The sequence below is a fragment of the Gavialis gangeticus genome, unplaced genomic scaffold (genome assembly GCF_001723915.1).
Source record: "Gavialis gangeticus isolate Ggan-Ray unplaced genomic scaffold, GavGan_comp1, whole genome shotgun sequence".
Taxonomy (NCBI): domain Eukaryota; kingdom Metazoa; phylum Chordata; order Crocodylia; family Gavialidae; genus Gavialis; species Gavialis gangeticus.
In genome coordinates this window covers 56788652-56806521 of record NW_017729029.1, presented here as the reverse complement: position 1 = coordinate 56806521, position 17870 = coordinate 56788652, and the positions used below count along the sequence as shown (strand labels likewise).

At 40.8% G+C, this 17870-nt stretch overlaps 1 protein-coding gene across 3 annotated transcripts in view; it reads left to right on the top strand.

Moving 5' to 3' along the window:
- The window catches only part of AFF2 (AF4/FMR2 family member 2), a 635691-nt gene that overhangs the window by 603756 nt on the left and 14065 nt on the right, over positions 1-17870 (top strand). For 2 of the 3 annotated variants that reach the window (XM_019521659.1, XM_019521657.1), the window contains 5 exons: positions 1006-1130; positions 7381-7612; positions 10468-10607; positions 11222-11285; positions 15127-15263. In XM_019521659.1, the coding sequence (XP_019377204.1) occupies positions 1006-1130; positions 7381-7612; positions 10468-10607; positions 11222-11285; positions 15127-15263 (698 nt within the window). The remainder of the gene's footprint in view (positions 1-1005; positions 1131-7380; positions 7613-10467; positions 10608-11221; positions 11286-15126; positions 15264-17870) is intronic. The other variant, XM_019521658.1, reaches the window with a different exon arrangement.

Here is a 17870-nt window from a genome sequence, read left to right as displayed (position 1 = left end):
GCATGCACACATACACATCCATGCGCATAGTTATGTTGAGGCTTATGGTAATCATTTCATTGGCAATTTCCTGGAGTTTAAGTTTCAGAGGAGGAGTCCTGGCTAAAAGAAGAATACAGTATTGGTAGCTAAACCTAGGGCTCTGGAAAGATAATGGGATATGTAAAAGAGAGACCTTCATCACCTCGTTAGCTGGGGCTTTGAATCAAGGACTGGCATAGTGAAAGGGAACTCACTCTCAGATGTTAGGGTACTGCACTAGAATAGAAATATTCAAATAGCCTTTTTCTTTTCCTTTCTCAGGGCTATACGTTCATCATTAGCTTTGCTCACAGTGACACTAGAAAATCAAGCCAACTAGAATGACTTTTGGGTGTGGGTGTGCTACACCTAGTTAAAACATGACTTGAAATAAGCAGTTCAGGGTTTTTAAGTGATTTTATTAGCACCATTTATTTTAGGCAATTGTTGGGTTTGAGAGCAAGTAGGCAGTTATAATATGCTTTACCTATAACATCTTGGTTGCAACCCTGGGATCACGCAACAGGGGATCTTGTGTGTGTTAATGGCCATCACCGTGGGGCTCCGTTGTGGAAGCTGTAACTCAGGAGGAATCGTTCTTCATGTAAGTCGACTTGTTGACTTCATGTGAATCATAAGTAAACGCTGTTCGGTATTTTGTGGGATCAGGTCATTACATCTTGATTATTAATTAAATAGCAATAGCGTACAGAAAATAGCCATGAGAATGTGGGGACTTAGCTCTTTAATATCTAGCCATGTCAGGAGCTATGCGAGTTCAAGCAAAACAGAAACCACTGTGCCCTGTATCTGCAGTGCGGTTGAGTCCGTTTAGCTCTGATTTCAGGCAGCTCTCACATCGGTATTGTAACTGCCTCCTAATTGTTGGTGTTGTAGAGGAAATACACTGCGATTCCTGAGCTTCTCCCTCACAGGAAGGCATAGCGGTGCTCCATTTCTCAAGCTATCCATTTTTTGTTAAAGCAGTCTGAAAGCTCAGATACGTATGGAGAAAGCAAGAAGCAGCGCCTGGAGGAAACCCCAGCTTCCTGCCTACTTCCACCTTGTATCTCTCCAATACCCAACCACAGATTAAGCAGCACTAAAGAGTAAGTTGTTTTTTTTCCTCTTTAACATTAAGCTTTGACTTTCTGGTAGTGTGCTTCACTATCTGTGGGTGCGGGACTGCATGATAGAGGGTGAGTATTGCTCATTGGCATGGTGTCATTGTTTGCATAAGCTGTACTGTGGATCCAGTTTTCCTGAATGGACTTGAGTTACCATATTACTGGACTGCAATATCACTGAAATATTGAGACATATCCTTCCAGCTGGGCCCAAGCTGCTCTGATCAGCTCCAGCCTATGTGTTCAGACGGTCCCCCGAGAAGCGCTCTATATACGAACATACAGATCTTGTAGACTTTGTTTGAAAACACTGCTTCTGTCAATGCCAAATCTTGATTTTGCTTAGAAAAGCAGTGGTTGTGCTTTTAGTTTCAGTGGGATCACAATTTGGCCCTTATACAAAGCTAGGAGCAATAGCTGGTAAATGCTTCAGACATGAATATTGCTTTATTTTGTAGAGTGCATATATGCACAGTCTTAGTTTCCCTCTGAAGTACTGTGTTTCTCAGAGGTGGCTATATTGCTTCAGTAAACAGACACCCCATAAATAACATTTATTACTATCATAATCGCCAGATTAACAATTTATAAATACAGATAGGTCCTGATTCTTTTCTCTCATCAGTATGGCACTTTTATTGCCTTCAGAGGAGCCACAGCTGATTTACGCTTGAGCGAGCAAAGAATCAAGCCCAAGAAGTGCGTGTTCTTGTGGGGAAAGTATCACAGTAACTTTTAAATATGTAAAAATGGTCAGAAATTGATGGGCATGCAGTCTAAATCTATACAGAATTCTGCAGATTATAATCTTATTTTCACTGGGATTACTCCCTGCGAGTTGTTATTGTTTTAATCTAGATATGAAGATAATAGTCTCTGAAAATATAGTCTGATCCTCTATATGATAAAACTGGAAACAGCTGAGAGTTGCAGGTCATGGTGTGGTTTGTAACGTGCATTTAATAAGCATCATGATGGGTGTTGCCTGATTGTCATTCCTGGGAATACAGTGAGCTGAGATGTATCACAGAGGGAATAAAAAATTAGCCATCCCCAACACCTCCACAATCCATTAAAAAAATCTTTCTATTCCTGTCTTCAACAAGCCCTCAGGATCCACCCCCAACCTGATGTTTCTTAATTTGAGCTTGTTTTCCAGGTCATTAATTTGATTCCTTAGAGCTTGCAAGCCTTTGGTATTCTCTGTTAAAATATAATTGTGTCCATCAATAGTTATTTCCATATGTTAGCTTTTTCTCTCCCCCGCCTCAAGTTATGAACAAAAAAATTCTGACTTCTCCACTGAGGTGATTGAGACCTGGATCACATCACATTTGTTTTAATAGCTTCTGAATTCATATTAAACAAATCCAATATGGTTTGCTAATTTGGGTCTGCAGTTCCCAGTGACAGACAGCTGAATGTAGGGCAGCCCATTTCCCAAAGATTCGGGAACTGAAATTGTGATACCAAATTTTGGGACAGCCCCATCTTATTTTTAAAAACTTGTCACTTATTCAAAATTAAGGGAAAGAAATAGCATTGTAGTGGCAAAATATTACGGCTGCTTACAGATGTTAACACCCACCCCCCCTCCCCAAAACAGCGCTTTACTTTAAATTTGGCACGCTCCCGTTCTGAGCACAGCAGATGCCCAAAAGAGGCATCGTGTTAGTTGGACCTGGCTCACTTGCTTGAATCAGCCATTAGATAAAAGCACCACAAAGCTCCACTGAAGTGCCCGATCTATACAGATGCTGCAGAGCCGGGTCCAACTAACACGATGCCTCTTCCCATAAAGCGCTTTTTTTTTTTTTAAACATTTGTAAGGAGCCATAAAGACAAGCTTAGTCATTTCAGTCATGAATTTTCTTCTCAATGGTTCAGTATTTTAATTCAGTAGAGCCGTGCTAGTCTGGTACTTAATGAGTGAGAACTACTGTGAAATAGTGAATGTAGCCCCAATCCTGAGGACCCCCATGACCTTAAGTAGATCCTGCATATGTCCAAGGGTCCACCCCTGCAGAAATGTCTGAAGATTGGGATCTGTGGGCCAGTTTTTAAAGATACTGAGACCCCCTAAACAATGCAAGTAGGAATCTACTGGGGCTTTCAGAAATACCTAGAAACTTAACTCTCATTGAAATCAATGATCTACTTGCCTATATGCTTTCTGCACCATCTAAACACCTTTCAAAATCTGGCACTAAGTGAGTAGAAACAAGAGGATAAGCAAGGACACTGTCTCAGATTATTTTTAGAGGGCTACATGTGTCAGTGTGTAGGTCATTATATATATCATTTGCATATATTTCCAAAACGTGAGCAAGCTCCAAAACTGCAGGGGAAGGCAGGGTATTTGCTATGTTCAAATGATCAGTTTTGAACCTAATGGCAATCTGCACGCACAAATTTAAATGCACATAATCTGGCCATTTAGTTATAGTAACAGCATCATCAACCAGGCATCTCTCTGTTTGTGTCTTCCTTCAAACAAGGGTCAGCAACGTTTCCCGGCAGTGGGCCAGAATAACGCAGCTTGTTTCCAAGCTGGCCACTACTGCCACTGCTTCTCTCCACCACCGCCGTTCTGTGCCACCCATCCATGGCATAGCTCGGAGCCACTGCCCAGTGTGGGATGGGCAACCCCCCCAGCCCTGAACGCCACCAAAACCCTTGCTCTGTGGGTCAGATCAAATGACTGTGCAAGCCAGGTCCAGCTCACAAGCCATAGGTTGCCGACCCCCACTATAAAGCATCATGGGCTTCTTTCTTTTCCCAAATCTAAACCAAGATATTACACATATAATGATTTCAAAGAATTATAACTTAACGTTAATAATTTCTAAGACTCTGCATTGTGCTAGTGAATGCATTGTGATATGTCAGGTGCAAACATTTGTTTTACTAGGATATCGCCCTAAGAGCGTTCAGTTAAACTCGGGCAGGAACAGTTTACACACCGCAGTTTTGAATGCAGTTTCAGGCTGGCTAAAACTATGTGCAAAATGGGGTTGAATTCAGCACATATCTTCAGCCTTCTCTTATTTCAGGAGCGTCAAACCCATCCAGCCTAGCAGGCCCCAGATTGGGCCCACAAATCAGTCCCGCATGTGCTGGCTCCAGTCCCACTCACCACAAGCAGTAGGTGCTGGCCCTGGACCCACGCGTGGTGTGCAGAGCCGGGGCAGGTCTAGAGCTCACACTACATATGATGCATGGGACCAGTCTGGGGCATGCACTTGTGATACCCATGCCAGACTAGCCCTGTCCATTGGATCTGAGACCCAGACAGGCCACAGGATAGAACTCCATGAGCCAGGTCTTTGACATCCCTGCCTGATTTCCTCCCCCTATTTTGTCCTCAGGAAAACAGAAACAAAGAGGAAAGAGAACTGGTGGTTTCAAAACTTAATAAATCTTGCATTCCTACACCATGGTATCTCCAGTGGGCCTATGCACCTCATTTCTACAGATTGCTTTGGACATTAAGCACATGCAGCATTTTATTTTTTTTAGATCCACTACCTGTTTCACAGTAAGAAAATTGTTATTAATTTATTCACTTGCAAAAGCAATTTTGCAGGTGTAATTAATTATACATGCAGGTGATGGCAATTAATGTCTAACTGCTTGTTCGGTGGACACAGTCCAATCTGGTAAGACAACTAGTTCCCCACATTTCAACATGCATAACAGCACTAGTAGTTATTCACATGTGCAAAATGGGAGTCTGGCTTGACAATGAGGCCCATAGAGTTAAGTATGCACATTCTCGTACAGGGAATTTCCTGTCCTAAGCAAATATTTTAGAGTATCTCTGAGATTTCCTCTTCACTTTTGTTTGACCTTTAGTGAAAGAGGCATCTGTACCAGGCAGCGTCCATTTGCTGATCCCTTGGGTGGTCACAACAGCTTTCAATGTGGCATTTTTCACAATAAAACTAGCCTAATACCTCTATGACAATGACTTCAGCTTCATTCAGTTGCTGCTGTACGGTCCAACCTAGTGTGAGAGTGGCTTTCCCCACTAACCCCCTGCAGAAAATCGGATACACCATCAATGTGAAGCATTTTGTGGGGGACACAGTGAGTAGACGGAAGAGAAAGCCGAATGACTAACATAGACAATGGCTTTGTCTCACTAATAGGCCAGAGATACTATAGCACACCAGAAGGAATGGATAAATAAAGGGTCAAGAATGGCAGCTTGAAATTTGAGAGTAGATGAAATTTTCCGTCTTTTAACACTGACCCTCTTGTTCTTGCTTCCTCCCCTAAAATAAACCAGGCTGAAAAAGACAGATGTGGAGACTTTTAATTTCTTGGTAATTGGCCTTCTCAGATACAAAGATTAAACCCCGGAGCCAAAAGACCGTCAGTTCTGCTTCTATTTTTCCCTGCATTTTTACTGCATTTGTCCGTAGATTATAAATATAGTTTAACTAACAATCACATCAGCAAATTAAATCATTGAGTCTGGGTAATTCATTCAAAATTAGCAGTTACTGCAATGAAAGCCCAGTTTGTTAGCCCATTAACAGCCCAAAGCAAACTGACAATCTGGTTAACTGCTGGTTACAATTGATTTCACGGAGGCTGTTGTTACCATCAGTGGTTTGGTGTAAATCTAATGCAGATAATATTGCTGCAAAAATGATCGGTGCAGTTCCTCTGAAAACCGATTTGGATTGAGAGGGCAACAAACAAACAAAATGGCGAGTGTTACTGTGGCCTGGGACCGTGATCACTCACAAGCTGCACAATGACCCTTTGAGGTCAGAGAGCCAACAGGGAAGGCTTTGAATGAGGACCGTCAGGAGACAGTAATATATGATGTCTACCCCAGTCTTCCCTGGGAGTCCCCCATCTCTATTGGAACGTGGTTGTTTTCATTTGGTCATACCCAGCTGGCAAACATGTTTTCTGCCTAAGATGCCATCCATCACCTTGTCATTGTAAGGCCATATGTATACTGTGTTTATGAAGGTTTGAAGACCTTTCATATGGAAAAGAATTTTCAATGGGATATTTTTGTGGCATTTCAGTTGCACTGAAAATGTCTTCAAGGCAATAAAATATCTTTGTTGACACAACAGGATTTTATCTGGAAATATTAGCATGATTTTAGATTACCAAAACTGACACAAAGGCCAGAATTAGGGAATGCCTGAAACAAAGATGATAATCATTAAAATTGGTAACGTTCTGCAACCCAACCAGACGGAAATAGGAAACTGGTATTGAATGTTAGCGGACTGAGAAATCAACAGGCTTGCATTGCTTGTTCCTCTTTGATTTGTGGCTCTGAAGTATTGTAAATCTATAATTCCTGACACTGACTAAAACCAACTAAGAGGGAAGTATAAATTCTTGTTGACTTAATTTGTTATTGAAAATTTTAGTCAATAATCATGAAAAGTAAATGGCTGTGTAGTGCAATATCAGTTGTCTAAGGAAAGATTAAAATTCAAGTAATCTTCATTGACCGGACTAGGGCAGTAACTAAACTAAAAATCTATGACCAAATTAACATGTTAAACAGTCAAGTTTTGTTTTTCTTTTTTTTTTTTTTTACATCATGGTCACGGTTTGTATGTTACTGACCATTTCTCCATAGAAGACAGTGTTTTTGTTCGTCTTTCTTGTAAAAATCAAATTTCTTTTCTAAACTAGATTTGTTCATTAACCTGTGTTTGCTCAAGGACTTTTGTCAACTCCCCTCAGTTTTATGTAGCAACTTTCATTGTTTTTTCTCTAGAGGTCAAATAATTACTAGCTTGTTATGGCTGTGGTTAGTGTTGTGTAGTTGGTATAAACCGTTTTGCTCATTCACACGCTAAGGGTAGGCAAAGGAGCCCAGAAATGGCACTGAAGAAGATGTTTCATTTTAAGCACAAAAGTAGCTTTATTTGAGGACCTTTTCCCATGCACAGATTTCTTCCTTTCCTTGGTGATGAGGCCTACTTTGAGCGCAGATTCAAGTCAGTGTTTAAAGTGCTCAGAACTTGTCAAAGTAGAGTTGAAGTAGTCCCCTGAACAGAAGACCATTGTAGCCCAAAAAACCTAGACCCTCATTGGCCTCCTCATTTTATTCCTACAACGTAAGGATTGTCACACCACCATGAGAACTGAACATAGCTTCCAGACACATAATATGAAGGATTTGGTGGTATAACGAATTTAAAAATACACCCAAAGGCTTGTAACACCATTCCCCTCTGTGTCCAAGGAGCAGCACTAACTCCGTTAAAAAGGCGGCTAAGAAAAGAGAAGAGAAGCTGTTCCCTCCTCCGCTCTCCCCGCTGTTGGATGAGCCAGTACACAGGCGGCACAGCAGTGACAACTCCTTCAACCAAGAGAGTAACGTCACAAACTCCTTGCAGACCAGCAGCTCTTCCTCTTCTACGTCCAAACACAGAAAGAATGAAAGCAAATCCTCTGCTAACCCCAAAGGACTCTGTGTAAGTAACTGATCGGAGTTGCTGAAAGTGAACAAGATAAAACAAAAGTAACTAAGCTTTGTTCTGTTTGATTTTTTTCCTCCAATATCTTTTTCAAATCCCCCTGTAACCCCACTGAAGAGAGGCTAGGAGTGGAGCGCTGGGGAGCTGTACACTGGCAACCCTTGCAAGTTCCATTTTTAGATCAGCCTTAAGCGTCGATTTGACACTGGGTATAACTGACTACAGCACCCGGTCCCTGAGCTTTATTGAGCTGCGTTTCCAGCAATGGGCTGTCTGCATTTAGTCCTCCTATCTCCGTAGCTTTTACCACACACATATTAGGAAAAAATTGCTTTAATGAATTTGGTGTAAGTGTCGTATATTTAATGAGTTTGGTGTAATGTTTGTATATTTCATTTGAATAATATCCCCCCGAATTTGCCATTGAGCACTGTAGCTAAACTAGCTATCACACCTTGAACTAAGCGTGCAGCAAAAATCCATTTAAAAATGACCAGCCTGTACTAGACTCAGCACCAGCATATTGGAGCATTTACATTTCTGCTGGAAGGTGCCTCCTTAATTACATTTTTCTTGTTTCCCTCCATCCACTTCAGTCCTACTTTTGTTTTCTTTAATTTTGCGCCTACCAAATCCAGGGCTTCCTTACTGGTGGGTTTCATATAACGCCCAAAACACTACAGACTAGTCAAGCCCTCATATCTGTGCTCTGAAACCATCAGCCAGTCAGGCTTGGTCACAACCAGTCCTCTGTCCTCCACACAACTGACCACACTTACTTGTATCAAGCTCACGTGGACCAATCAGGGTCCTTTTGTGCCTACTTTCCCCACGTCCCATCAGTTAGGCCTATGAGCGCTTGGCTTATCTCCTCTCACAAGCTTGCACACTTCCAGCTCCTATCAGTGAGGTTAGTTTGTGTAGTTCATAAACTTTCAACAATAATGTGAATAACCGCTAAAAAAAATACCCGAATTCCAACGTTCTTTTAAAAATCTCCCCTGTTGGATCAGTCCTCCTTAGGGACCAGCTATAGACATTGGTCAACAATGAAAAGATTGTCTGCTAAGGAAACATTTTAAAGAAACTTATTAAAAATGTATGAAGAGACAGCAAGCAAAAAATGTACAGGAAATTCAGTGGGCATTAAAAAGCAACCCAGTGAGAAACTCCACACTGACTGACTACCTACATCAGTGATTTTCAACCAGGGTGCCATGGTCCCTTGATGTGACTTGAGATCTTTTCAAGGGTGCCACAGGGCCTCACATGATGTTAGCTGTTAGGTGTGCAAACATGATTCTCACAAGAGAAACCCAGAGATTTCAAATAGGAGTCCTATAGTGTTAAAAATATTAGGACCTGTTGTGGTCTTTCTGAGTTCTTTGCAACAGAATAGTTCTGTTATATTTCTGTATCCAAAAAAGAAAGAGAGTGAAAACAGCTGGAATTTTCTGAGGGGGCGCTTTGAGGCTACAAGGTTGAGAACCATTGACCTACATTAAGGGAAATAGGAAAATTATGCCTCATTTCAAGCTAATTTTAGAAAGCAGCCCTAATACGGAATTCCAAGCAGGTCTTCTCTCAAATACAAGTTTTGAATTTTAACCAGCGCAAGAGTGGGCATGTTAGGCCTAAATTTTTGCAGTTTCCCATATCATGGAAGATCTCCAACTTCATACCATAAAAATGAAACATCCAAGTTGTAGTGTGTAAGTGACAATAGCCATGCAAAATTATTCTCTCAATCCTATTACTTTGTGATATTATTGTGTTACTAAAAGCCATGAGAGTAATTTATGTTCGTTCCACCAATATCAGTGCCAAATGAACAGCTTATGTCAGTAAATAAAAGGTGCTGTGTTAACACTAGAAACACTTCCCTCTTCGGTTCCAGTTTCTCCAGTCAGATTTATGTGCAACTTATCCAGTGAAATATTTACTGTCTAAAACTTCTCCTAGTTTATTGGTTAATCTGTAATTTAGTTCATCTGATTATAAACTGAATTTAAACACAGTAGATTTTCCAATTTACGCGAGTATTGCGTTCCAGGGGATTTCATGTAAGTCGAATTCACATAAGTCGGGACAACATTCCCCATAGGAAATAATAGAATAATGAGGGGTTGCATACCCCAGACATACCATAGTCATAGCTTTTTCCCCCTTTTCTCTGTGGAATCGCTTTTAGGAGGTGTGTCTAGCATCTCACCTACGCATCTTGAGATGCTGCTACCACAATGGCGGCACACCAGTGGCACAATGGCGGCACAGCTCCGCTTGATTCTGCCTGCAAATCTTGTAAGGCATTCGTGTATATACTCAAATCTCGCGAGCGTTTACATATATACATGAATGACACGCATCTCAAGGGGCATTCTCAAGTCCGGACCCTAATAAAAAATCACGTAAATGCAAGATGCGTAAGTTAGAATCGTATAAATTGGGGTCAGCTGTACTGAAAGCACCTGTTGTAGTATGTAGCTCTAGCTTTACTCAATCCAGGATACCATTCCTAATTCCTTATCTTCACACTCCTCCATGCTCTTAAAAAAATGCCTCTTGCAAGTCATGCTCTGTAGCATCCATGCTGATTTTAGACCTTTCCAAAAACATGTCAGTGAGGTCATGCATGTTAGCAATATGTAATCACAGTGCTTAATTTGTTCCAGTGGGTTTGCATCAGAAGGTAAACTATGGTGATTTGTGTGGTATCTGGAGTGTAAACGGGTACTTGAATTTTAGTGTCAAACAATATGAATCCTGTCTTTCCTTGTTTCGTTTCAATGCTTGTCATTCGTTAAAGGTGCCTCTATCCAGCTTAAAGAACTAACAGAAGTCCTTTCCCACAGGAGGAAGAATCACATAATAGACCAGCAACAAACACACTCCCAGACACCAGCCATCTAGAAACAGACATCTGGTGTGCAATGCCTCCATTGTCCAATGGGAATTCTGAGTCAAGAAGACCTAAAATAACATTTGATGATGCGTATGTAGTAACAAACAGCCCAGTCACATCTGATGGGATTTTATGTAGATGTCCAGTAGATGCCTTTGTTGAATGTGACACAAACTTTTGGGATCTTCACGCAAGTGAAATTCCCATTTGGTTCAATGGGAAATCGTACCTTGAGATAAAGACAGCATTGGGCCCTTGGCAGAGATATTCCTACTTGATGCTGCGTACGGTTTTACCCTTTACAAATGAATTGTTGTCACTGATTAATGAAGATTCTTTTGAGAAATGTTTTCAGATCATAAATGTTGAATTCCAGGGTAATTCTTCTCTAATTTTTTATTTTAGCTCTTCTAATGGAAACTTATTATAGTTAATTGGTTTGAATTATTTTTCCTTTTCTTCTGTTCAGCTCACATTAATGGCCCCTCTGGGCTGCTGTTCTCTGCAGCCAGCTATTTTACATTCTGCTCACCTATCGCAGCTTTACCTTCAGTAGCTCATCCTAATATCGGAATGAGATTTAAGCAAATAATTGGGCAAATATGTCTGAATTGTTCTTAGAAGCAGTTGGCACTTGTTTCAGGTGAAGTTTGTCCAACTGCTTGACATGAAAGACCTGAAAGAATTATCTTTGTCTTTTCTAGGCTTCACAATGCAGACTATTACATGCAAGAGGCTAAGAAGCTAAAGCACAAAGCGGATGCACTGGTAGGTTATCAAATATTTCTTTTGTCCTTCTAATCTATTATTGAATTATGTGTCTTGGACAAAGTTACACATTGTGGGCATTATTTGGAGCCCACCAAAGCCCAAAAGGAGCCTTTCTGTTGACTTCCATGAGCCTTGGATCAGGCTGCATATAAATCCAGAGCAAATTCAAGGCTGAGCATGGGGTATTTCCCAATGCTGTGCACAGATAACCAAGGTAGCTGTGAGTTGTGTACTGGAAACCACATCACTGCAGTAGTGTGTGTCTCTGCCAAAGTTAAGTAGCCCTGCTGGGCGTAGGGTTTAGCTTAGGCAGGCAGCCTCACTTAAGTGGCTGTACTGCTTCAGGTAACTGAGTTAGCCCTTTCTCAGAGCCTCTAGCGTCCCTGTACTTCATTCCCCTGTGCCATGTTGGCATCCCCACTGTTGCCAACCCCAGGAAGGTGGCCTGTAAGCACATGCCAACTCTTGCTGTGTGGGAGATGGGATTTTGAGATTTCTAATTTGGAGACATTGCGAACTGCTCTGGGACAGAGACTCTGAAAACACGTTCATTTCACAGTCCGTTTTCACAAAACGTGACAAAGAGACTTAATGTTTCATTTTAATTTCAACCTTTAACATGTTGCATTGTGCTATAATATTCTAATATAGTATAAACTGGAAATAAAAACAAAAAGTCATTTTTGTCAGAACAAGAAGTCAGACTCTTTTAACACTGTCAAAACTTTTTTTTCCCCGTTTCTGAACAAAATGAAGTTCCTGTAAAATTCACCCAATCTGTTGAACCATTTTGATTTTGACTTAATCGTGTCTTCTGATGGATGATGGTTTCATCAAGGTTTCTCTAACTAGCACTCCTGCCCAGCCTGAAATGCCCACAATATAATTCTTTCACTGTAATACAATGTTTGGGTGCCTATAGACATGCTCTGATGTGCTCTAATTAGAACACATTGGAGCAGACTCATTAATTAGAACACTCCAGCGTGCCTCACCTTCATGTGTATAAGCCCCCATTTCAGAATGGCTGCATGGGCACTTTAAAGCTCATTCAACAAGTTTTAGATAAAGCACGTTTGCAGGCATTTTGAAATGCACAGGGGCTTATACATGTGACAGCGAGGCTTTTTAATTAGAGTGGCTCTCTGGGAGCCACTCTAATTAAACCCACCATCCCAACTTCCGAGTACATGTATAGACACGCTTTGATCCCATCTGCCACTGCATGTAGCACAGCAGCTCCTTTAGGACGCCTTAGTGGTACTTGACTCATTTCTTTAGAACAAGATCTTTGTATCATACAGTTGAGCACGATCTCTCAATTTACCCACACAAATTATACTCAAGTTCAAATAACAGGATTGCAGGGACTATTTTTACCCTTGTTAAGGTCATTTTTTTGCCCACAAAACATGTTATTTGGCATCCAGGAATCTACCTTTCATGCTTGCAAAATAAGCCTGACAAACCAAAAAAATAAAATAAATAGAGAAATCGTAGTCTGGAAATGCTGCTGCTCTTGCTGCAAGTGGCAAGAAGGACTGGGGACCTGAGTCCACCAGTTTCAGTCGGCCTTCTTCCTCTTCCTGATTCGGGGGCAATAAGGGCCCCAGTGTGTTTTTCACAGGGCTCAGGCTCTGGCTGTTGCCAGCCTCCCTTGACAGTCACCGAGCTAGAAGTCATACCTCCTGACGTGCCCATTTAGAGAAGGTGGCCCCTGCTGATTGCTTAAGACTGACTCAGTAGAGCATATTCAGTCACAATGCTGACATCTATACGCAGGGAAGGCTTGCAGAAGCAGACTGACAACACCTCCTGCAGCTGATTGACCTTTAAGGAAAACACACATGGTTCTGGCATAAGCCTGCCTGCTCAACGCTAGCAAATATTTACAGGCTGAAGCTCATGATGGTCTCAACATGCTATGTCAATCCACTTTTCTCCACAGTCTGATTCACTCAGAAAGTGTTGACCTGTCTTCCATCTTCTTACCTTTGACTATGCCCTACAGAATTAGGGGTGTTGCTCAAGCAGAACTAACATGAAAAGGCATTGCACATCATGTTGTTGCCAGCAGGCAGGTCTTTGCTGTCACATGTAGTTTGACACCCCAAGTGCTCTTACTGGAATGCCAAGCCAGCACTGGGATATAACTTGTTGGCAGCTACAAATGCCCATGAACTCTGTCTTGCCGTTTCTTTCCATTATTTAGGTTTTACATTTTTTTCTCCCGGTGCAGTTGCGCACACATTATCTCCAAGTGACACATGTACCATGCAAAATGTGGTGTTGCTTGTCCTGTAGAACCAATTACTTCTGGTTACTTGGGGCTGATGCAACAAAGCATGCAAAATTGAAAGATCTGTTGTAGTGACAGGGAGGCTAATGCACATGATCCCCACCAGCGGCAAGCGGTTTTAACCAGATATGTGGTAGCAAAGTTTCTGGGCTTGCACCAAGAAGGGATTCCTGACAAAAGTGAGGGCATTTGGAATATCATGGAGTGCCCCAATATAAGCACATCATTGCCTGGAACAACAGCAAGGGATCAACTAACTACAGATTGGGAAGACTATCTTTGGAACAACTGGCTGCAGTCAGTAAGCAAGAGACTGTGGAGACCTTATTGTACCTTCATATATACCCCTGCAAAGGCAGTATATTTCCACAGCCTTCATTCAGTCACCCTGCATTTAGATCGGTATATGTGAGATCACAATCATGTCCCCTGACTTTATCACCATTAATTTGCTAAATCGCTTTAGAGCTAGATTCATTTTCTATATTATATGGAAAATGAAGACCTGAAACAAGGTTTTGGCTTGGATGAATTCTGGGGACTGATTTGTGGCATGCAGAGAGGCTCAGATGGGTTGCCATCCGTTTATGACTATATGAAGAATACCGTAGGATGAGCAAACAAACAAATTGTATTTTGTTACCAGGCTGAATTTTGCACAATTAAGATGATAGGGTAGAAAGCAGCATTAAAACTTCTATGACCATCCCCTGTGTGGAACATTTCTGGTGCAGAGAGCTAGTAATGGTAGGCACAGGGCAAAATACACCAGTATCTTTTACCGTTGTAGAGCTCTACAAATACATTGTTATAGGAGACTGCCAGTTTGTGAATGGAAAACATGCGCAGATGCATCAACAATATTTTGATAGAGACATACATAGACGCTTTAAACAGGCCTGTGCTATATTGGTTCTTTTACATTAAGTGCAGTATTACATCCGGCTATCAAAAATTGAAAACGTTAAATACTATTATGAAATACTTACTGTAAAAGTGTCATAAAAATATTCATTCCGCATAAAAAAGAAATCAGTATTTCTAAGTCAGTTTAATCACAACCATTATCAGGGCTACAACCTTTTGCAATAAAATTCTAGTAAAATAAAATATTTAGCAGCGCTCTATTTTTTACCTTTTTTCCTATTTCAGTGTAACCTAAGTGAGGAGACTTCTGGTTTTTTCTGTCAACAGTCACAAGGGAGCATCACGTTTATTCCATGACAAATGGCAGGAATTTGTTACTTCAATTCTTGCACAGCAGTGTTCAAACTTAGTCCTGTGTATTGAAGGGGCAAAATGGAATTGCTAAAGTATGCACCAACTCTCATCCTCTGCTGGTGTATATTGGTGCAGTTCCATTGGAGTCATCAGACCTATGCTGATTTACATGGATCTAGCCCAATGTTATGTTAAACCTGGCTTAAATTTATTAAAATATTCATCCTTAGCGTCAGTGTTGCTTTGTATTACATTGTGCTTTATCTACCTGGAAATAAAAGCCAAAGCATCTTCTTGATGGTGTCATTCCTATTTCAGTTGGAGAAGTTCGGTAAAGCAGTGAATTATGCTGATGCTGCCCTCTCCTTCATTGAGTGCGGGAATGCTATGGAGCGAGATCCATTAGAAGCTAAATCTCCCTACACCATGTACTCAGAGACTGTGGAACTCATCAGGTTAATGTCCTTTCTGTGATCATTTTCATAATCTCATTTCAGTCATAATTAGAACCTGCTATGTTTTAAAAAATATCATTTCAACATATTAATGATTTGTCCAAGGCATCTTCATCTCAGAAGTCATCATAATTAGTTCTTGCCATTTTATTAATGTCATGGAAAATTTATAATTGATGGACACTGCTTTTATAAATTATCCCCTTTAGAGGTTATAATGTGAGTGTTATAATTTGCAATATTCATAAAATTAAAATTGAAATGTAGTGGGTGGAAGTAAAGTATAGTCATTTCACAGTTTGGCAATGACACTTGTCTTTTAAAAGGTGTAGTTTTATAATTCAAAACATTAAAGCGAGTCTATCAGGATTTCTATTTCAAACCCTGTTTTCCAGAGGTTTATAACTTCGCTGTAAAAAATTGTTCCAGGCTGGAACTTGACATATAAGGTCACAGCCAAAGAGCAAGTTTTTTGCATGTATTTTATATACTATGGGGGTGTGTGTGTGTATGTATATGTGTGTGTATGTATATGTGTGTGTGTATATATATGTATGTATGTGTGTGTGTATATATGTATATATATAGTTTTTTAATGTTAAAGGAATGTGAAGTGACTAAAGTCTACTGAATTCATTTTTAATACAATTTTGCACACTCCTAGTCCAGAATATAAATGACAGCCTTTGGCTAATGTTAAGACGCCTGAGTTAGTTTTTGAAAATCAGCTCCTAGTTTCTATAGCTGCCTTATAGTATGGAGTCCATAGCTTAGTCTGCTGAAGAATTCGTGGGCCAAATCTTGCCCACTTGACTCACACAAATAATAATCCCATTGAAATAAGTAGGACAAGATTTACTGTTGAGTAAAGCTAACAGGATTTTGCCCTGACTCTCCTCTTGCCTACACCAGTTTTATCCTCACATATCACCAGTGATGCCAGTGCAGCCATTCCTGATCTACACCAGTGAGAGGAGCAGTGCAAAGTGTTTACTTTTTCTAGGGCATATTTTTATGGGAGAGATCCCAGTGTGTCGGATTAGCTATTAGAGTCTATCAAAAAATAATGCGTGTTTTACATTTTGAATAAGTAGGTATTTACATAATAAAATGTATCAGATCTGAAGGAGCTGTAACTCCCAGGTAAATAATAAGCCTGTTAAATATTTAAAAATATGTATTTACATATTACACTTGTGACAAAGAAAGAGATTACACGGCAAGTATGATGTTCACACAACACTGCGGATCTAAGTAAAACTCTCAAGGGCCCTGAAATTAAGAATGCCTGCCTCTTCCTCCATCTCGATTGTGCCTAAATTTCGCAGGGTGCCTTACTATATTGTCCTATGGGCTACAGGACATACACACAACATGATAGGGAAGGGTATAGGGCAGAATTTCCTTTTCTTTAAATGCTGTGAGCATTATTTCATATGTAAGAAATATTGTTTTGGAGAAGCAAAGCTGCATGGTCCTGTCTGTCTATCTAATTCACACTAGTGTTTAGGGCAGTGCGTCTCAACCAGGGTGCAATGGCACCGTGCTGTGCCTTGAGATCTTTGCAGGGGTGCTACAGGGTGCCAGGCCCTTCTAGCACTGTTAGGTGTACACACATGACTCACAAGATAAACCCAGAGATTTCGAACAGAAATCCACAGTTGTGTCTTTCTGAGTTCTTTGCAACAGAAAAAAATGCTGTATATAGGCAAAAAAAGCATAAAAACGAAGAGCTGGCTTTTCCAAGCGGTGTCTCGAGCCTATGAAGGGGTACCTTGAGTCTAAAAAAGTTGAAAACCACTGCTTTAGGGGTAGAGTCCTATCTATGCCCACTGAAGTCCCTGGCAACCCCTCTGTTAATTTTAATGATGCAGGATCAGAGGATACTCTGCGCAAGTAAATTATTAGCGCTCCATGCTGATGGCCATAGTTGATGCTCCTGATCTTAATCCTTTCCTTGTTCTGAGCGTCACCAACTTCCTTACCATAAAAGAAGAGTCTCCGCAGGCTGCTGGCATTGATATTCATTTTTAAAGCTGCGCCCCTGTTAAGATTGGGTTAAGTTAGGAGTCACTTGATGAAGTACTGTGACCTGGGCAATCTGCAAGGTTAGACTAGATGATCTAATGGTCCCTTTGATCCTTCAGATATATGAATCCATGAATGATAAACCATTGCACATGGAAGATGACTAAACTCTACTCGCTTGCCCATGGTTTCCAATTACTCTGAAACTCATCAACTCCTCAGCTGGATTCCTTTAAAAATACGGGGTGTTGGGGAGTACTGCACCACTGCATATTTATCACTTAATAGTAGAATATCAGTCTGGATATGCACAGGGCCTGATTTTCAAAAACTGTTGCACAGCCATCAATTAAGTGCCTAGATTGTGTGCCTGGTTATCCTGACTGCCCAAGTAAATCAAGTGACTGCACAGGTAAATGGCAGGTAGCTTCTCAGCTGGCTGTTTGCACTTGCAAATACGCAATTTGTATATGCCACCTTGGGAGTGAGTGTGCAAATTAAATGCAAAAGAGTGCACCTGTGTTTTTTAAAAAACGTGGCCCTTAATGTTGCCGTGTTACCAAAAAAAAAAAAAAAAAA